A 13094-nucleotide genomic window follows, 5' to 3' on the forward strand; every position below is an offset into this window, starting at 1 on the left:
ATCCAAGCTGGCTGCTGATGTAGTCCTCTCTCTCTCTGTTAGTAATCCAAGCTGGCTGCTGATGTAGTCCTCTCTCTCTCTGTTAGTAATCCAAGCTGGCTGCTGATGTAGTCCTCTCTCTCTCTGTTAGTAATCCAAGCTGGCTGCTGATGTAGTCCTCTCTCTCTCTGTTAGTAATCCAAGCTGGCTGCTTATGTAGTCCTCTCTCTGTTAGTAATCCAAGCTGGCTGCTTATGTAGTCCTCTCTGTTAGTAATCCAAGCTGGCTGTTTATGTAGTCCTCTCTCTGTTAGTAATCCAAGCTGGCTGCTTATGTAGTCCTCTCTCTGTTAGTAATCCAAGCTGGCTGCTGATGTAGTCCTCTCTCTGTTAGTAATCCAAGCTGGCTGCTGATGTAGTCCTCTCTCTCTCTCTGTTAGTAATCCAAGCTGGCTGCTGATGTAGTCCTCTCTCTCTCTCTGTTAGTAATCCAAGCTGGCTGCTGATGTAGTCCTCTCTCTCTCTCTGTTAGTAATCCAAGCTGGCTGCTGATGTAGTCCTCTCTCTCTCTGTTAGTAATCCAAGCTGGCTGCGGATGTAGTCCTCTCTCTCTCTGTTAGTAATCCAAGCTGGCTGCTGATGTAGTCCTCACCATGTTCCTCTCTCTTCCAGACTGAGATTGCTAAACGGCTCAACGCAATTCTCGCACAGATCATGCCTTTCCTGTCACAAGAGGTGAGTGCCCCACACATCCATCCTAATGCTGTCTTAACATAAAACACTTCTGGTGTTCCCATGGTTGTGTAGGCCTGTTGAATAGAGCCTCTTTTCAGGCCCTATATTATTGAAGCTTAATCCCTGTTCACATGTTAAGGTTTTGATTAGTTTAACCCAAGATGAGTCTAATTCTGTCTTAATAAATCTGTCTATGAAACAGGCTCTATAACCATCGAGACTTGCTGTACAGTGGCCCAGCTAAAGTTGGCTAAACCTTGTCTCTGTGTTTCTCCCCAACAGCACCAGCAGCAGGTCGCTCAGGCTGTTGAGCGTGCCAAGCAGGTCACGATGACTGAGCTCAATGCCATCATCGGGGTACGTGGACTTCCCAATCTGCCTCTCACCGTGTGTACCCCTCTTACTTTACTTCATTCAGCCAGAGACGGGGGTAAACCTGCATGTACGGAGGGGACCGCTAGTCCACTAGCAATATACTGTCTCAACTCTCATTTCACAAAGATTTAGGCCCATCTATCTCATAGATCTCTCTCTTGTTCAAAGTACATTACATGTTGTTTGATGATATATTTATATATATATATAGCCCAGTGTGGAGTTGGTAGCTAGGTAGAGGATGTTACACTAGTAGTATGTAGACCAGGGTTTTCCCAGACACTGTCCGGCCGTCCCCCCAGCACTACACAGCTGACTCAAATAACCAACTCATTTGAATTCGTGGTGTAGTGCGATGGCAAAAACCAAAACGTGCACCCGGGGGAGGGAAGAAGATCGAGTTTGGGAAACTGATGTAGAGGATGGTTACTGTAATGTCCTGGTAGAGGATGGTTACTGTAATGTCCTGGTAGAGGATGGTTACTGTAATACCCTGGTAGAGGATGGTTACTGTAATACCCTGGTAGGGGATGGTTACTGTAGTGTCCTGGTAGGGGATGGTTACTGTAGTGTCCTGGTAGGGGATGGTTACTGTAGTGTCCTGGTAGGGGATGGTTACTGTAGTGTCCTGGTAGGGGATGGTTACTGTAGTGTCCTGGTAGAGGATGGTTACTGTAGTGTCCTGGTAGAGGATGGTTACTGTAGTGTCCTGGTAGGGGATGGTTACTGTAGTGTCCTGGTAGAGGATGGTTACTGTAGTGTCCTGGTAGAGGATGGTTACTGTAGTGTCCTGGTAGGGGATGGTTACTGTAGTGTCCTGGTAGGGGATGGTTACTGTAGTGTCCTGGTAGGGGATGGTTACTGTAGTGTCCTGGTAGGGGATGGTTACTGTAGTGTCCTGGTAGGGGATGGTTACTGTAGTGTCCTGGTAGGGGATGGTTACTGTAGTGTCCTGGTAGAGGATGGTTACTGTAGTGTCCTGGTAGGGGATGGTTACTGTAGTGTCCTGGTAGGGGATGGTTACTGTAGTGTCCTGGTAGGGGATGGTTACTGTAGTGTCCTGGTAGAGGATGGTTACTGTAGTGTCCTGGTAGAGGATGGTTACTGTAGTGTCCTGGTAGGGGATGGTTACTGTAGTGTCCTGGTAGAGGATGGTTACTGTAGTGTCCTGGTAGAGGATGGTTACTGTAGTGTCCTGGTAGGGGATGGTTACTGTAGTGTCCTGGTAGGGGATGGTTACTGTAGTGTCCTGGTAGGGGATGGTTACTGTAGTGTCCTGGTAGGGGATGGTTACTGTAGTGTCCTGGTAGGGGATGGTTACTGTAGTGTCCTGGTAGGGGATGGTTACTGTAGTGTCCTGGTAGAGGATGGTTACTGTAGTGTCCTGGTAGGGGATGGTTACTGTAGTGTCCTGGTAGGGGATGGTTACTGTAGTGTCCTGGTAGGGGATGGTTACTGTAGTGTCCTGGTAGAGGATGGTTACTGTAGTGTCCTGGTAGGGGATCTTTGGAGGGGTGCACTAGCTTGCCACACTATGTCACCACCATACCCCTCCCACGTGCAGCGTTGCCTCTGTCACCACTGGTTTTTCATTATGAGTTGATGTACCTTATGTGATGCACTGTCTATATGATTTACCAGTTACCATGGTGGTTTTGATTAATTTATCTTCAATTATACATACGTCTGACGGTGATACATACTATCCCACTGGTCAGCAGTGTGTCGGTCAGTCAGCAATCAGTCCTTCAAGGGGCCCCCCTCCTGCAATGGCTGAGAGAGTGGCTGGTGTTGGTTGTGAACTGAGAGAGTGGCTGGTGTTGGTTGTGAACTGAGAGAGTGGCTGGTGGTGGTTGTGAACTGAGAGAGTGGCTGGTGGTGGTTGTGAACTGAGAGAGTGGCTGGTGGTGGTTGTGAACTGAGAGAGTGGCTGGTGTTGGTTGTGAACTGAGAGAGTGGCTGGTGGTGGTTGTGAACTGAGAGAGTGGCTGGTGGTGGTTGTGAACTGAGAGAGTGGCTGGTGGTGGTTGTGAACTGAGAGAGTGGCTGGTGGTGGTTGTGAACTGAGAGAGTGGCTGGTGGTGGTTGTGAACTGAGAGAGTGGCTGGTGGTGGTTGTGAACTGAGAGAGTGGCTGGTGGTGGTTGTGAACTGAGAGAGTGGCTGGTGGTGGTTGTGAACTGAGAGAGTGGCTGGTGGTGGTTGTGAACTGAGAGAGTGGCTGGTGGTGGTTGTGAACTGAGAGAGTGGCTGGTGGTGGTTGTGAACTGAGATGTTCACAGAGAGGGTAACGTAAAGACCTGGCTGAGATTAGAGCGGTAACACTGATCAGATCATGGAGCTTTGCTCTGATTCCACTTTGCCAGTAAGGATGTTTTTAATTGGATAAGGGGCTCCAGCCAGTGCAGTCTTCATCGCTACCTCTCAGCCTTCTTATTCCTCTACAGGCTCACCAGTAGTGTCCTGAAGCTGAGATTACACTTACTGTTATAGCCTCTCCCCATCCCCCACACACACACCATCTTAGAGCTCTATGGAAACTAGGCTATAGAACTTAACCATGTTGTGGCTGTATCGTAATAAGGCTTCACCTAGTAATCCCTTAACCCTGAAAGTCAAAGCTCTCCTCATTCCACTTATTTGATCTATTCCAGTCGTGGCAGACCTGATCCAGTTAACCAAGGGCTTGCTGATGAGTTGTGTGTTTCTAGGAGCAGTCAGATCCATCTGGGAATCTGAACACTCTGAAATGATAACACCTTGTCTTCCTAAGTTCGTAGAACATCTTTTGTTCCTTCCGCCCTATTATATAAAGCTAACATGCTAGCTGTTTTTACTAGTTCGAGCTAGATGACCCCCTAGCTGTCAGTAGCTATCCTGAAGCCCTTAGCGGTTAGCTAGCTGACCCCCTAGCTGTCAGTAGCTATCCTGAAGCCCTTAGCGGTTAGCTATCTGACCCCCTAGCTGTCCGTAGCTATCCTGAAGCCCTTAGTGGTTAGCTATCTGATCCCCTAGCTGCCAGTAGCAATCCTGAAGCCCTTAGTGGTTAGCTATCTGACCCCCTAGCTGTCTGTAGCTGTCCTGAAGCCCTTAGCGGTTAGCTATCTGACCCCCTAGCTGCCAGTAGCTATCCTGAAGCCCTTAGCGGTTAGCTATCTGACCCCCTAGCTGTCCGTAGCTATCCTGAAGCCCTTAGCGGTTAGCTAGCTGACCCCCTAGCTGCCAGTAGCTATCCTGAAGCCCTTAGCGGTTAGCTAGCTGACCCCCTAGCTGCCAGTAGCTATCCTGAAGCCCTTAGCGCTTAGCTAGCAGTTAGCCAGCCCCGTAGGTGGGGTCAAGCCGGCCGGAGGCAGATATTGGAATTCAATTAAGGCAATGAGCCAAGACTGTGTCCCCCGTTTCCAAGGTAATTACTTCCTCCTCTCCTCCCAGCCACCAGGCAGTTTAATTTGACTGTCCAGCGGACAGACAGACAGACACGCCTTTGCCATTAAGCAGGGGCAAGGCTGTTGAGCTCGGCAACTTGGCACACATACACACAAACACTATGAAAACAGGCTTTTATTTGTTGGAGGAAGAGATGGCAGGAAATCAATCTCCATGCTGCCACTGTGTGGAGGAGAGAGCAAGGGATAGAGGGATGGAAGAAGGGAGGTCATTAAATATCTGACGGTAATCAGAAGCCAGCAGGGTTTGGCTAGTTGATGTGTGTGTCTGACTAAACTATGTCCCGTGTCAAACAGAGGCACATACACACAATAACACACAAACTTCTATCAGAGGGAGAAACTAAATTGATAGGGAGACGGACAGAAGTGTACTCTTAACCCTGTTTTCTTTAAACCTAAGGGACTCGACTAGGTCATCTTTACACTGAGGGACTCAACTAGGTCATCTTTACACTGAGGGACTCAACTAGGTCATCTTTACACTGAGGGACTCAACTAGGTCATCTTTACACTGAGGGACTCAACTAGGTCATCTTTACACTGAGGCACTCAACTAGGTCATCTTTACACTGAGGGACTCAACTAGGTCATCTTTACACTGAGGGACTCAACTAGGTCATCTTTACACTGAGGGACTCAACTAGGTCATCTTTACACTGAGGGACTCAACTAGGTCATCTTTACACTGAGGGACTCAACTAGGTCATCTTTACACTGAGGGACTCAACTAGGTCATCTTTACACTGAGGGACTCAACTAGGTCATCTTTACACTGAGGGACTCAACTAGGTCATCTTTACACTGAGGGACTCAACTAGGTCATCTTTACACTGAGGGACTCAACTAGGTCATCTTTACACTGAGGGACTCAACTAGGTCATCTTTACACTGAGGGACTCAACTAGGTCATCTTTACACTGAGGGACTCAACTAGGTCATCTTTACACAGGGACTCAACTAGGTCATCTTTACACAGGGACTCAACTAGGTCATCTTTACACTGAGGGACTCAACTAGGTCATCTTTACACTGAGGGACTCAACTAGGTCATCTTTACACTGAGGGACTCAACTAGGTCATCTTTACACTGAGGGACTCAACTAGGTCATCTTTACACTGAGGGACAGACATGCAGAGTAATTTGTCTGAGAAAGAAGATCCATAGACTTAACTCAGCGCTGATGAAGAGAGACGTGTGTGTGTGTGTATATACACACACAAGTATATGTGGACACCCCTTCAAATCAGTGGATTCGGCTATTTCAGCCACACCTGTTACACACCTGTTAGGTGTATAAAATCGCATGCAGCCATGCAATCTCCATAGACAAACATTGTCAGTAGAATGGCCTTACTAAAGAGCTCAGTGACTTTCAACGTGTCACTGTCATAGGATGCCACCATTCCAACAAGTCAGTTTGTCTAATGTCTGCCCTGCCAGAGCTACCCTGGTCAACTGTAAGTGCTGTTATTTTGGAGTGGAAAGGTCTAGGAGCAACAAAGGCTCAGCCGCGAAGGGATAAGGCCACACAGCTCACAGAATGGGACCGCCAAGTGCTGTAGAGCGTAAAAATCGGCTGTCCTCGGTTGCAACACTCACTGCAGAGTTCCAAACTGCCTTTGGAAGCAACTTCAGCACAATAGCTGTTTGTTGGGAGCTTCATGAAATGGGTTTCCATGGCCGAGCAGCCGCACACAGGCCTAAGATCAACATTCGCAGTGCCAAGCATCAGCTGGAGTGGTGTAAAGCTTGCCGCCATTGGACTCTGGAGAAATGGAAATATGAATCACGCTTTACCATCTGGCAGTCTGATGGACGAATCTGGATTTGGCAGATTCCAGGAGAACGCTACCTGCCCGAATGCGTAGTACCAACTGTAAAGTTCCATGGAGGAGGAATAATGGTCTGGGTCTGTTTTTCATGGTTCAGGCCCCTTGGTTCCAGTGAAGGGAAATCAAATTGCTACATCATACAATGACATTCTAGACGATTCTGTGCTTCCAATTTTTTGGCAACACTTTGGGGAAGTCCCTTTCCTGTTTCAGCATGACAATGCCCCCATGCAGAAATGGTTCGTCAAGATTGGTGTGGAAACACTTGAGCTACACACTCACACACACCCAGTCCTCCAGAAAGGGAGCTACACACTCACACACACCCAGTCCTCCAGAAAGGGAGCGACACACTCACACACACCCAGTCCTCCAGAAAGGGAGCGACACACACACACACACCCAGTCCTCCAGAAAGGGAGCGACACACACACACACACCCAGTCCTCCAGAAAGGGAGCGACACACACACACACACACACACCCAGTCCTCCAGAAAGGGAGCGACACACACACACACACACACCCAGTCCTCCAGAAAGGGAGCGACACACACACACACACCCAGTCCTCCAGAAAGGGAGCGACACACACACACACACCCAGTCCTCCAGAAAGGGAGCGACACACACACACACACCCAGTCCTCCAGAAAGGGAGCGACACACACACACACCCAGTCCTCCAGAAAGGGAGCGACACACACACACACACACCCAGTCCTCCAGAAAGGGAGCGACACACACACACACACACCCAGTCCTCCAGAAAGGGAGCGACACACACACACACACCCAGTCCTCCAGAAAGGGAGCGACACACACACAGCGCACCCTGACCGAATCACCCTGACCGGGTCAGATTTCTTTTCCCAGTAGTCAGTCAGTCTCCCCTCCCCAGGCCAGTGTTATCTCAGGAGATATACTACCTGCTAATCTGTCCTCTTCCCCAGGCACAGAGTGACCTGAGAGAGAGGGCGCTCCAATAAACAACATATTCCAACAGGGCTGACAACCCCCAACACAACACTGCATTCCTGCCAGTTTGTATACAAACTGTTTATATGGTTCCTACAGTAATATCGCTCTGCACAGACAACAGTTTACACACTGTTCCCCATTGTGTCCCATAACACAGGTGCACTAATCTAGCTCTCCAGACAACCAGCACAGTTGGTGTACAAACAGTTTGCACATGATGTTCCAGAACGTTAACCCATTCCAAAGTAATCACGGATCTGTTCATTGTTAATCTTACCAAGTAGAAAAACTAGGTGCCCATTTTAATTTAGGTAGTGTGTGTGAAGCTACTAGCTTTTTAGCACCACCTTGTTCTTAGATAAAGGTTAACAGGACAGGATGAAGTTACCCCCAGACACTGATCTAAGACCAGTTTAGCAAGTTTCCACCCCAATGGTTAAAGTCGGGATTTGGGCAGGGAAAGCTGATCCTAGATTTGTACCTAAGGGCAACATCAATGGTTAACAGATGGGTTACTGTTGGTGTTTTGCATATCTGATCTAGTAAACCCTATGTAAATGGTCATCTGTTGGACACCGGACACACGATGCATGTAAAACACGTATTACAGCGCCCGTTTTGTTGTTGTTCTTGGCCAAACATTTGCTATTTGGAGGAACTACTCGCTCACTTTGCATGTTTTTATTTGCTGCAGATTTGAGTGTCAAATTCACATTTCCATTTGGTTTGAGTGTGCCCCTTTTTCCACACAGAGGGCATTTGTCTGCAGTCACATTGGCTCAAACCTCTGGGTAGTACCTCATTATTTACATATTAGATGTCTCGTAGATATGGCTTTGGTTTCCATCTAGGTGGAGCGTAGCAAACTGGCTAAATGGACACTACATAGTCTGTAAAGAATACAGCAATTAGACTGATTTTAAGACCAGACTTTTATTTTGCCCTATACGTCAGTATGTGTAGGCCTATCCCTCTATTTAATGAGTATTTTAATATTTTTTAAATGTATTTTTCTACTCAACACCTGAAAACAAATTAATACACGCCACTGTGTGATTCTTACATAAGAACCTCAGCCATTGCAGGTACCTCAGCCCCCTTGAAGGACTCTCATACTGCTGACCAACGATGTGTTCTCACACTTCATTTCACTTTGGACATTGTGTTATCGTAGCCTTACCACTCAAACTGTACTGCATTGCGTGCACCTGTGGTTAGCTCCTAGCATTAGCAAGCATGGAGCTATAGCTAGCATTAGCAAGCATGGAGCTATAGCTAGCATTAGCAAGCATGGAGCTATAGCTAGCATTAGCAAGCATGGAGCTAAAGCTAACATTAGCAAGCATGGAGCTATAGCTAGCATTAGCAAGCATGGAGCTATAGCTAGCATTAGTACTGAGCTAGATCTAGGGAAGTCCTCAATTGCGTACTCTTTGCGTCCTCTCTCCTCATCTCCTTAAAAACCATTGGATGAGAAAGCCAGAGGTCCTACCCCTCTGACCTCCTCAATGGGTTTTGAGAAGAAGAGACGACTTGAGTGTGCAATTGAGATCTTCCCTAGCCACAGCTACCTCCTCTTACCACCCTTTTTCTTTGACTCCTACAGCAACAGCAACATGCTGTCTACCCAGCCTTCATGGTCAGTGTTTGGGAGAGGGATGGATGGAGGGAATGAGAAGAGATGTGGTTGACGTTTGTTTGAATTGCTGCCACTGTTAGCATGTCAAGTGGTTTTGTAACGACAGATAACCACTGTGTGGTAGGAAGTCGGGAACTAAAGCATGCATTGGGTGTCTCGATACTGAAAGTTGGCTTCCTTCCCTTTGTTTGCTTTCCTTGATCCAAAAAAAGGCTAGTGCAGGAAAGGAAGCACTTCAAAGTATTGGAACCCAGCCTCGTTTGTTTCTATGCTCTTTAGTCAGGTAGTCTGCCAGCCAGTCTGCCAGTCAGTTATTCTTTCATAGTGTTGATGTTGGTTCCAGCTGACTCTAACAGTCTGTCTGTGGGAGCTGTGATTTGCCCCGTTAGCTTTAATAGTCTCTTCCCTGCTCATCCCCTCCTGACAAAACCCGGCTAAGATTTGGAGTCATTTACACAGATGAAAACAGATAAGTGTGAAAGGAAGTCGGTCACCTCTTTATCCAGGAATATTGAATCGGAGGCAGTTTATTTCCCCATCCCTCACTCCTCTCCTCGTCCGCCTCGGTGGCCCCTTAATGAGACTTCTTGATGATGCTTCTCTGCATGCTTCCCTCATTAGGCACCCTCAACAGGGACTTCTCTGCTCTATCCTTACCTCCCTCCCTAACACACATAGGCCTCTGCTCCACACACCACCAGCACAATATTGATTAACAATCCTGCCTGTCTAAGTGGGTTCCATCCATTCTATACCGCCAGCCCCTCAGCTCCAGATAATGAGCCTACTGGATAATAGGCCTATTGTTGAGACCAGACTTGATCAACCTTTACTGTTAAAAGGCTTACAAGCTCTGTATGTGTTTCCCCCTCCTCTCCTAATGAGTAGTATGGGTCAGGGGTATAATACTCCCAGCTATCAGGAAGGTCAATAGATTGGTTTGGGACTGACAGTTGATGGATGTGCTAAGTGTTATTTAACCTCGTTTTAAAGCACTCGCTTCCCCTTTTCAGCTGAGTGGCTATTTAACTCCCGCCTGTTAGTCTGGATCCCTGAGTCAATCTCGTCTCCCTCTCTCGCTCTCCCTCTCTCGCTCTTCCTCTCTCGCTCTCCCTCTTCCTCTGTCTGTCTCTCACTGTCTCTCTCTCAGCCTCTCTTTCTCTCACGCTCTTTCTCTCGCTCTCTCTCTGACGTTGACAGGCTCTTGGGAGGGCTAAGTGTCTGTGTCCCGCCCTCTCTGCCTGTTAACAGGCTCTGCCAGAGGGCCAGGAGGTGGGCGGCTGGCTTTGCTTGTTGGGTGTTGAAGGGTTTGCAGTTTTGATTTTCACCTGCGGTCATGTCGTGTGTGAAATGAACCCTATGTGCAACCCTCTGGGAATACATCCCCAGCCATGTTCCTGTCTGTAGTGTCTGCTAAAACAGTCCACATAGAATAGAGATCTTCCAGTAGGAAGCCTGCTTTGAAGGACGGTTAACTAGCAGTTGTTGTGTTACCGGCTGCTTCTCACTAATTGCTGCAGGCAGCTGGTGTTTGGGCGCAGTTCATCCAGTATTTATCAAGTATATTCTGTTCATAAAATGAGGTGGACTTTCTTTAGTGCGACGTGTGTGTGTGTGTGTGTGAAGGATATGGGGTGTGTGTGTGAAGGATGTGTGTGTGAAGGATTCCCACGTTGTGCGTGTGTGTGTGAAGGATACGGTCTGTGTGTGTGTGTGAAGGATACGGTGTGTGTGAAGGTAGTGTGTGTGTGTGTACGGTGTGTGTGAAGAATACGGGGGGTGGGTGTGTGTGAAGGAAACGGGGGGTGGGTGTGTGAAGGATATGGGGGGTGGGTGTGTGAAGGATATGGGGGGTTTGTGTGAAGGATACGGGGGGGGGGGGGGGGGGGGTGAAGGATACGAGGTGTGTGTGTGTCCCAGAACCTCATAATAGTCTGAGAATGGTATTTGTGAGGAAGATGGCCTTATTGCTAAGGATGGTTCTTACCTACTGGTCTCTAACAAACAGGACTTTGCAATTTAATTCAACTCCCCAATCCTTCCTCCTTCCCATGGTTTAGGACTGTTATTGGGGAGGGAAGGGAGACTAACAACTTTATGTACTAGGACAGTGGTTCTCAAACCTCTCCTCAGGGACCCCCAGCCGGTCCAAACCTCTCCTCAGGGACCCCCAGCCGGTCCAAACCTCTCCTCAGGGACCCCCAGCCGGTCCAAACCTCTCCTCAGGGACCCCCAGCCGGTCCAAACCTCTCCTCGGGGACCCCCAGCCGGTTCAAACCTCTCCTCGGGGACCCCCAGCCGGTCCAAACCTCTCCTCGGGGACCCCCAGCCGGTTAATATATTTGATCTATTCCAGAACTAGCACACCTGATTCATCTTGTCAACTAATCATCAAGCCCTTGACTAGGTAAATCAGGTGAACTAGTTCTATGCTAAAACACAATAGTAAAACGTCTCGGGGTTCCTGGAGAAGAGATTTGAGAACCACAGTACCAGGGCTTGTTATCCAGTGGAGTGTCATGTTTAGACCGCTGCAGATAGAAATGTGCCATTGACATCAGCTCTAGCCAGTACATATTTCTGAGAGTTTGTGTAACGTTGTGCCCACCTGAACTAAGCCCCCTCCATGTGTTGTATATCCAGTCCCCCGGTCTCTTCCCAGCCGACCCACTTGTCCTATGTCTTGTTCCCCAACAGCAACAGCAGCTCCAGGCTCAACACCTGTCCCACGCTGCCCACGGTGGGCCACCCATCCAAATGCCCCCGCACCCCTCGGGCCTGCAGCCCCCCGGCATACCCCCCATCCCGGGCGTGGCAGGCTCCGGTCTGCTGGCGCTGGGCGCCCTGGGCAGCCAGGCCCACCTGCCCTCCGTCAAGGACGAGAAGAACAACCACGACCTGGAGCACAGAGGTGAGGCGCTTGAGGGTGTGGATAGTCAGGTGGTTCTGCTCAATGTGCAGTGTCACTTTGCATTGCGGCCATTTTGGATCCATACAATAGGCATTGTGGTTTCTGTACAGCACTTCGAGATATTAGCTGATGTACGAAGGGCTATATAAAATAAACTTGATTTGATATTGTGGCTATTTTGTCCCTGCTCAGTGGACATTTGTGGCTCTAAATTACAGCCATTTTGGTTCTGTGCTGATTTTGTTTGGGTATGAGTTGGGTGGCCTGATGTCCATGTACTCTCAGGCCACAGTGGCTGTAAACACTCATTAAATTAACTTGTCTGAATGTCAAACCAAAGTATTTAAAAATGTATTTTTCTCGTGAATGCAGACCCGTTAAGTCACAATACATGTTGCCATTCGTACTAACGTTCTTTTCACTTTCTCCCTCTTGGCCTGTCATCCTTTCACTCCCCCCTGGCGATCCCTCTGGTAAAAGAACGAGAGTCGAGCACGGTAAGTTGTCCTTTATTCTTCTGAGGTCCCGCCCATCTCTACCGCCCCCTCTCTCACCCTCTCTCACCCACCTTGCCCTCCCTTGACATTGACTTTGAGCCAGTCTGTTTGGTGACTAAGGCACTTTGCATAGACTTTAAACACCACGCCTTGTTAGAAATGTAAAATTCCTGATCCCTGCAGTAGAACACACACGTTTTGTCTGGTATAAGCTATTCTGCAATCAAATAATGAATGGGGGGAGCCGAGTCTGCCTCATAGAGCTGGTGCTGCTTCCCCCTCTACACTATCTAATCCAGGTGGAAAATGACTCCAGTCACCAGGCGAGGATTAGCCCGCTCTATAATTTCATCACAATTAAAAGAGACTTTGACTCTCGTCTCTCCTAAGAGGATTTCCTGTCGCCCATCTATCCACCCCTCCTCCCTCCTCTCTGCCTTTGACTCCTTCCATCTTTCTCTTTGTTTTCTAATGCGCTCCTTTTCCTTTTGTCTGTTTGTTGTAATCATTCTCTCTCCTTTCTTTCTGTTCATACTCAATCGTTTGGTCTGTCTCTTTCTCTCTGTCTCTTTCTCTCTCTGCCTACTTCCAGTAAATATTTCTGAACACAGATAGTGAATAGTTTCCTCCTGCCTCCCTCCTTCCCCCGGGCTTCTTCTCTTGTTAAAGCCTCTGTTTATTAGACTGGATTAAATCTC

At 48.3% G+C, this 13094-nt stretch overlaps 1 protein-coding gene across 1 annotated transcript in view; it reads left to right on the plus strand.

The window, feature by feature from the left end:
• The window catches only part of LOC120049960 (transducin-like enhancer protein 3-B), a 47245-nt gene that overhangs the window by 14596 nt on the left and 19555 nt on the right, over window positions 1-13094 (plus strand). Inside the window, exons 6-9 of the mRNA XM_038996494.1 lie at window positions 651-713; window positions 996-1070; window positions 11686-11899; window positions 12380-12396. Of these exons, the coding sequence (XP_038852422.1) occupies window positions 651-713; window positions 996-1070; window positions 11686-11899; window positions 12380-12396 (369 nt within the window). The remainder of the gene's footprint in view (window positions 1-650; window positions 714-995; window positions 1071-11685; window positions 11900-12379; window positions 12397-13094) is intronic.

This window comes from Salvelinus namaycush, chromosome 1 (genome assembly GCF_016432855.1).
Source record: "Salvelinus namaycush isolate Seneca chromosome 1, SaNama_1.0, whole genome shotgun sequence".
NCBI classification, from domain to species: Eukaryota; Metazoa; Chordata; class Actinopteri; order Salmoniformes; family Salmonidae; genus Salvelinus; species Salvelinus namaycush.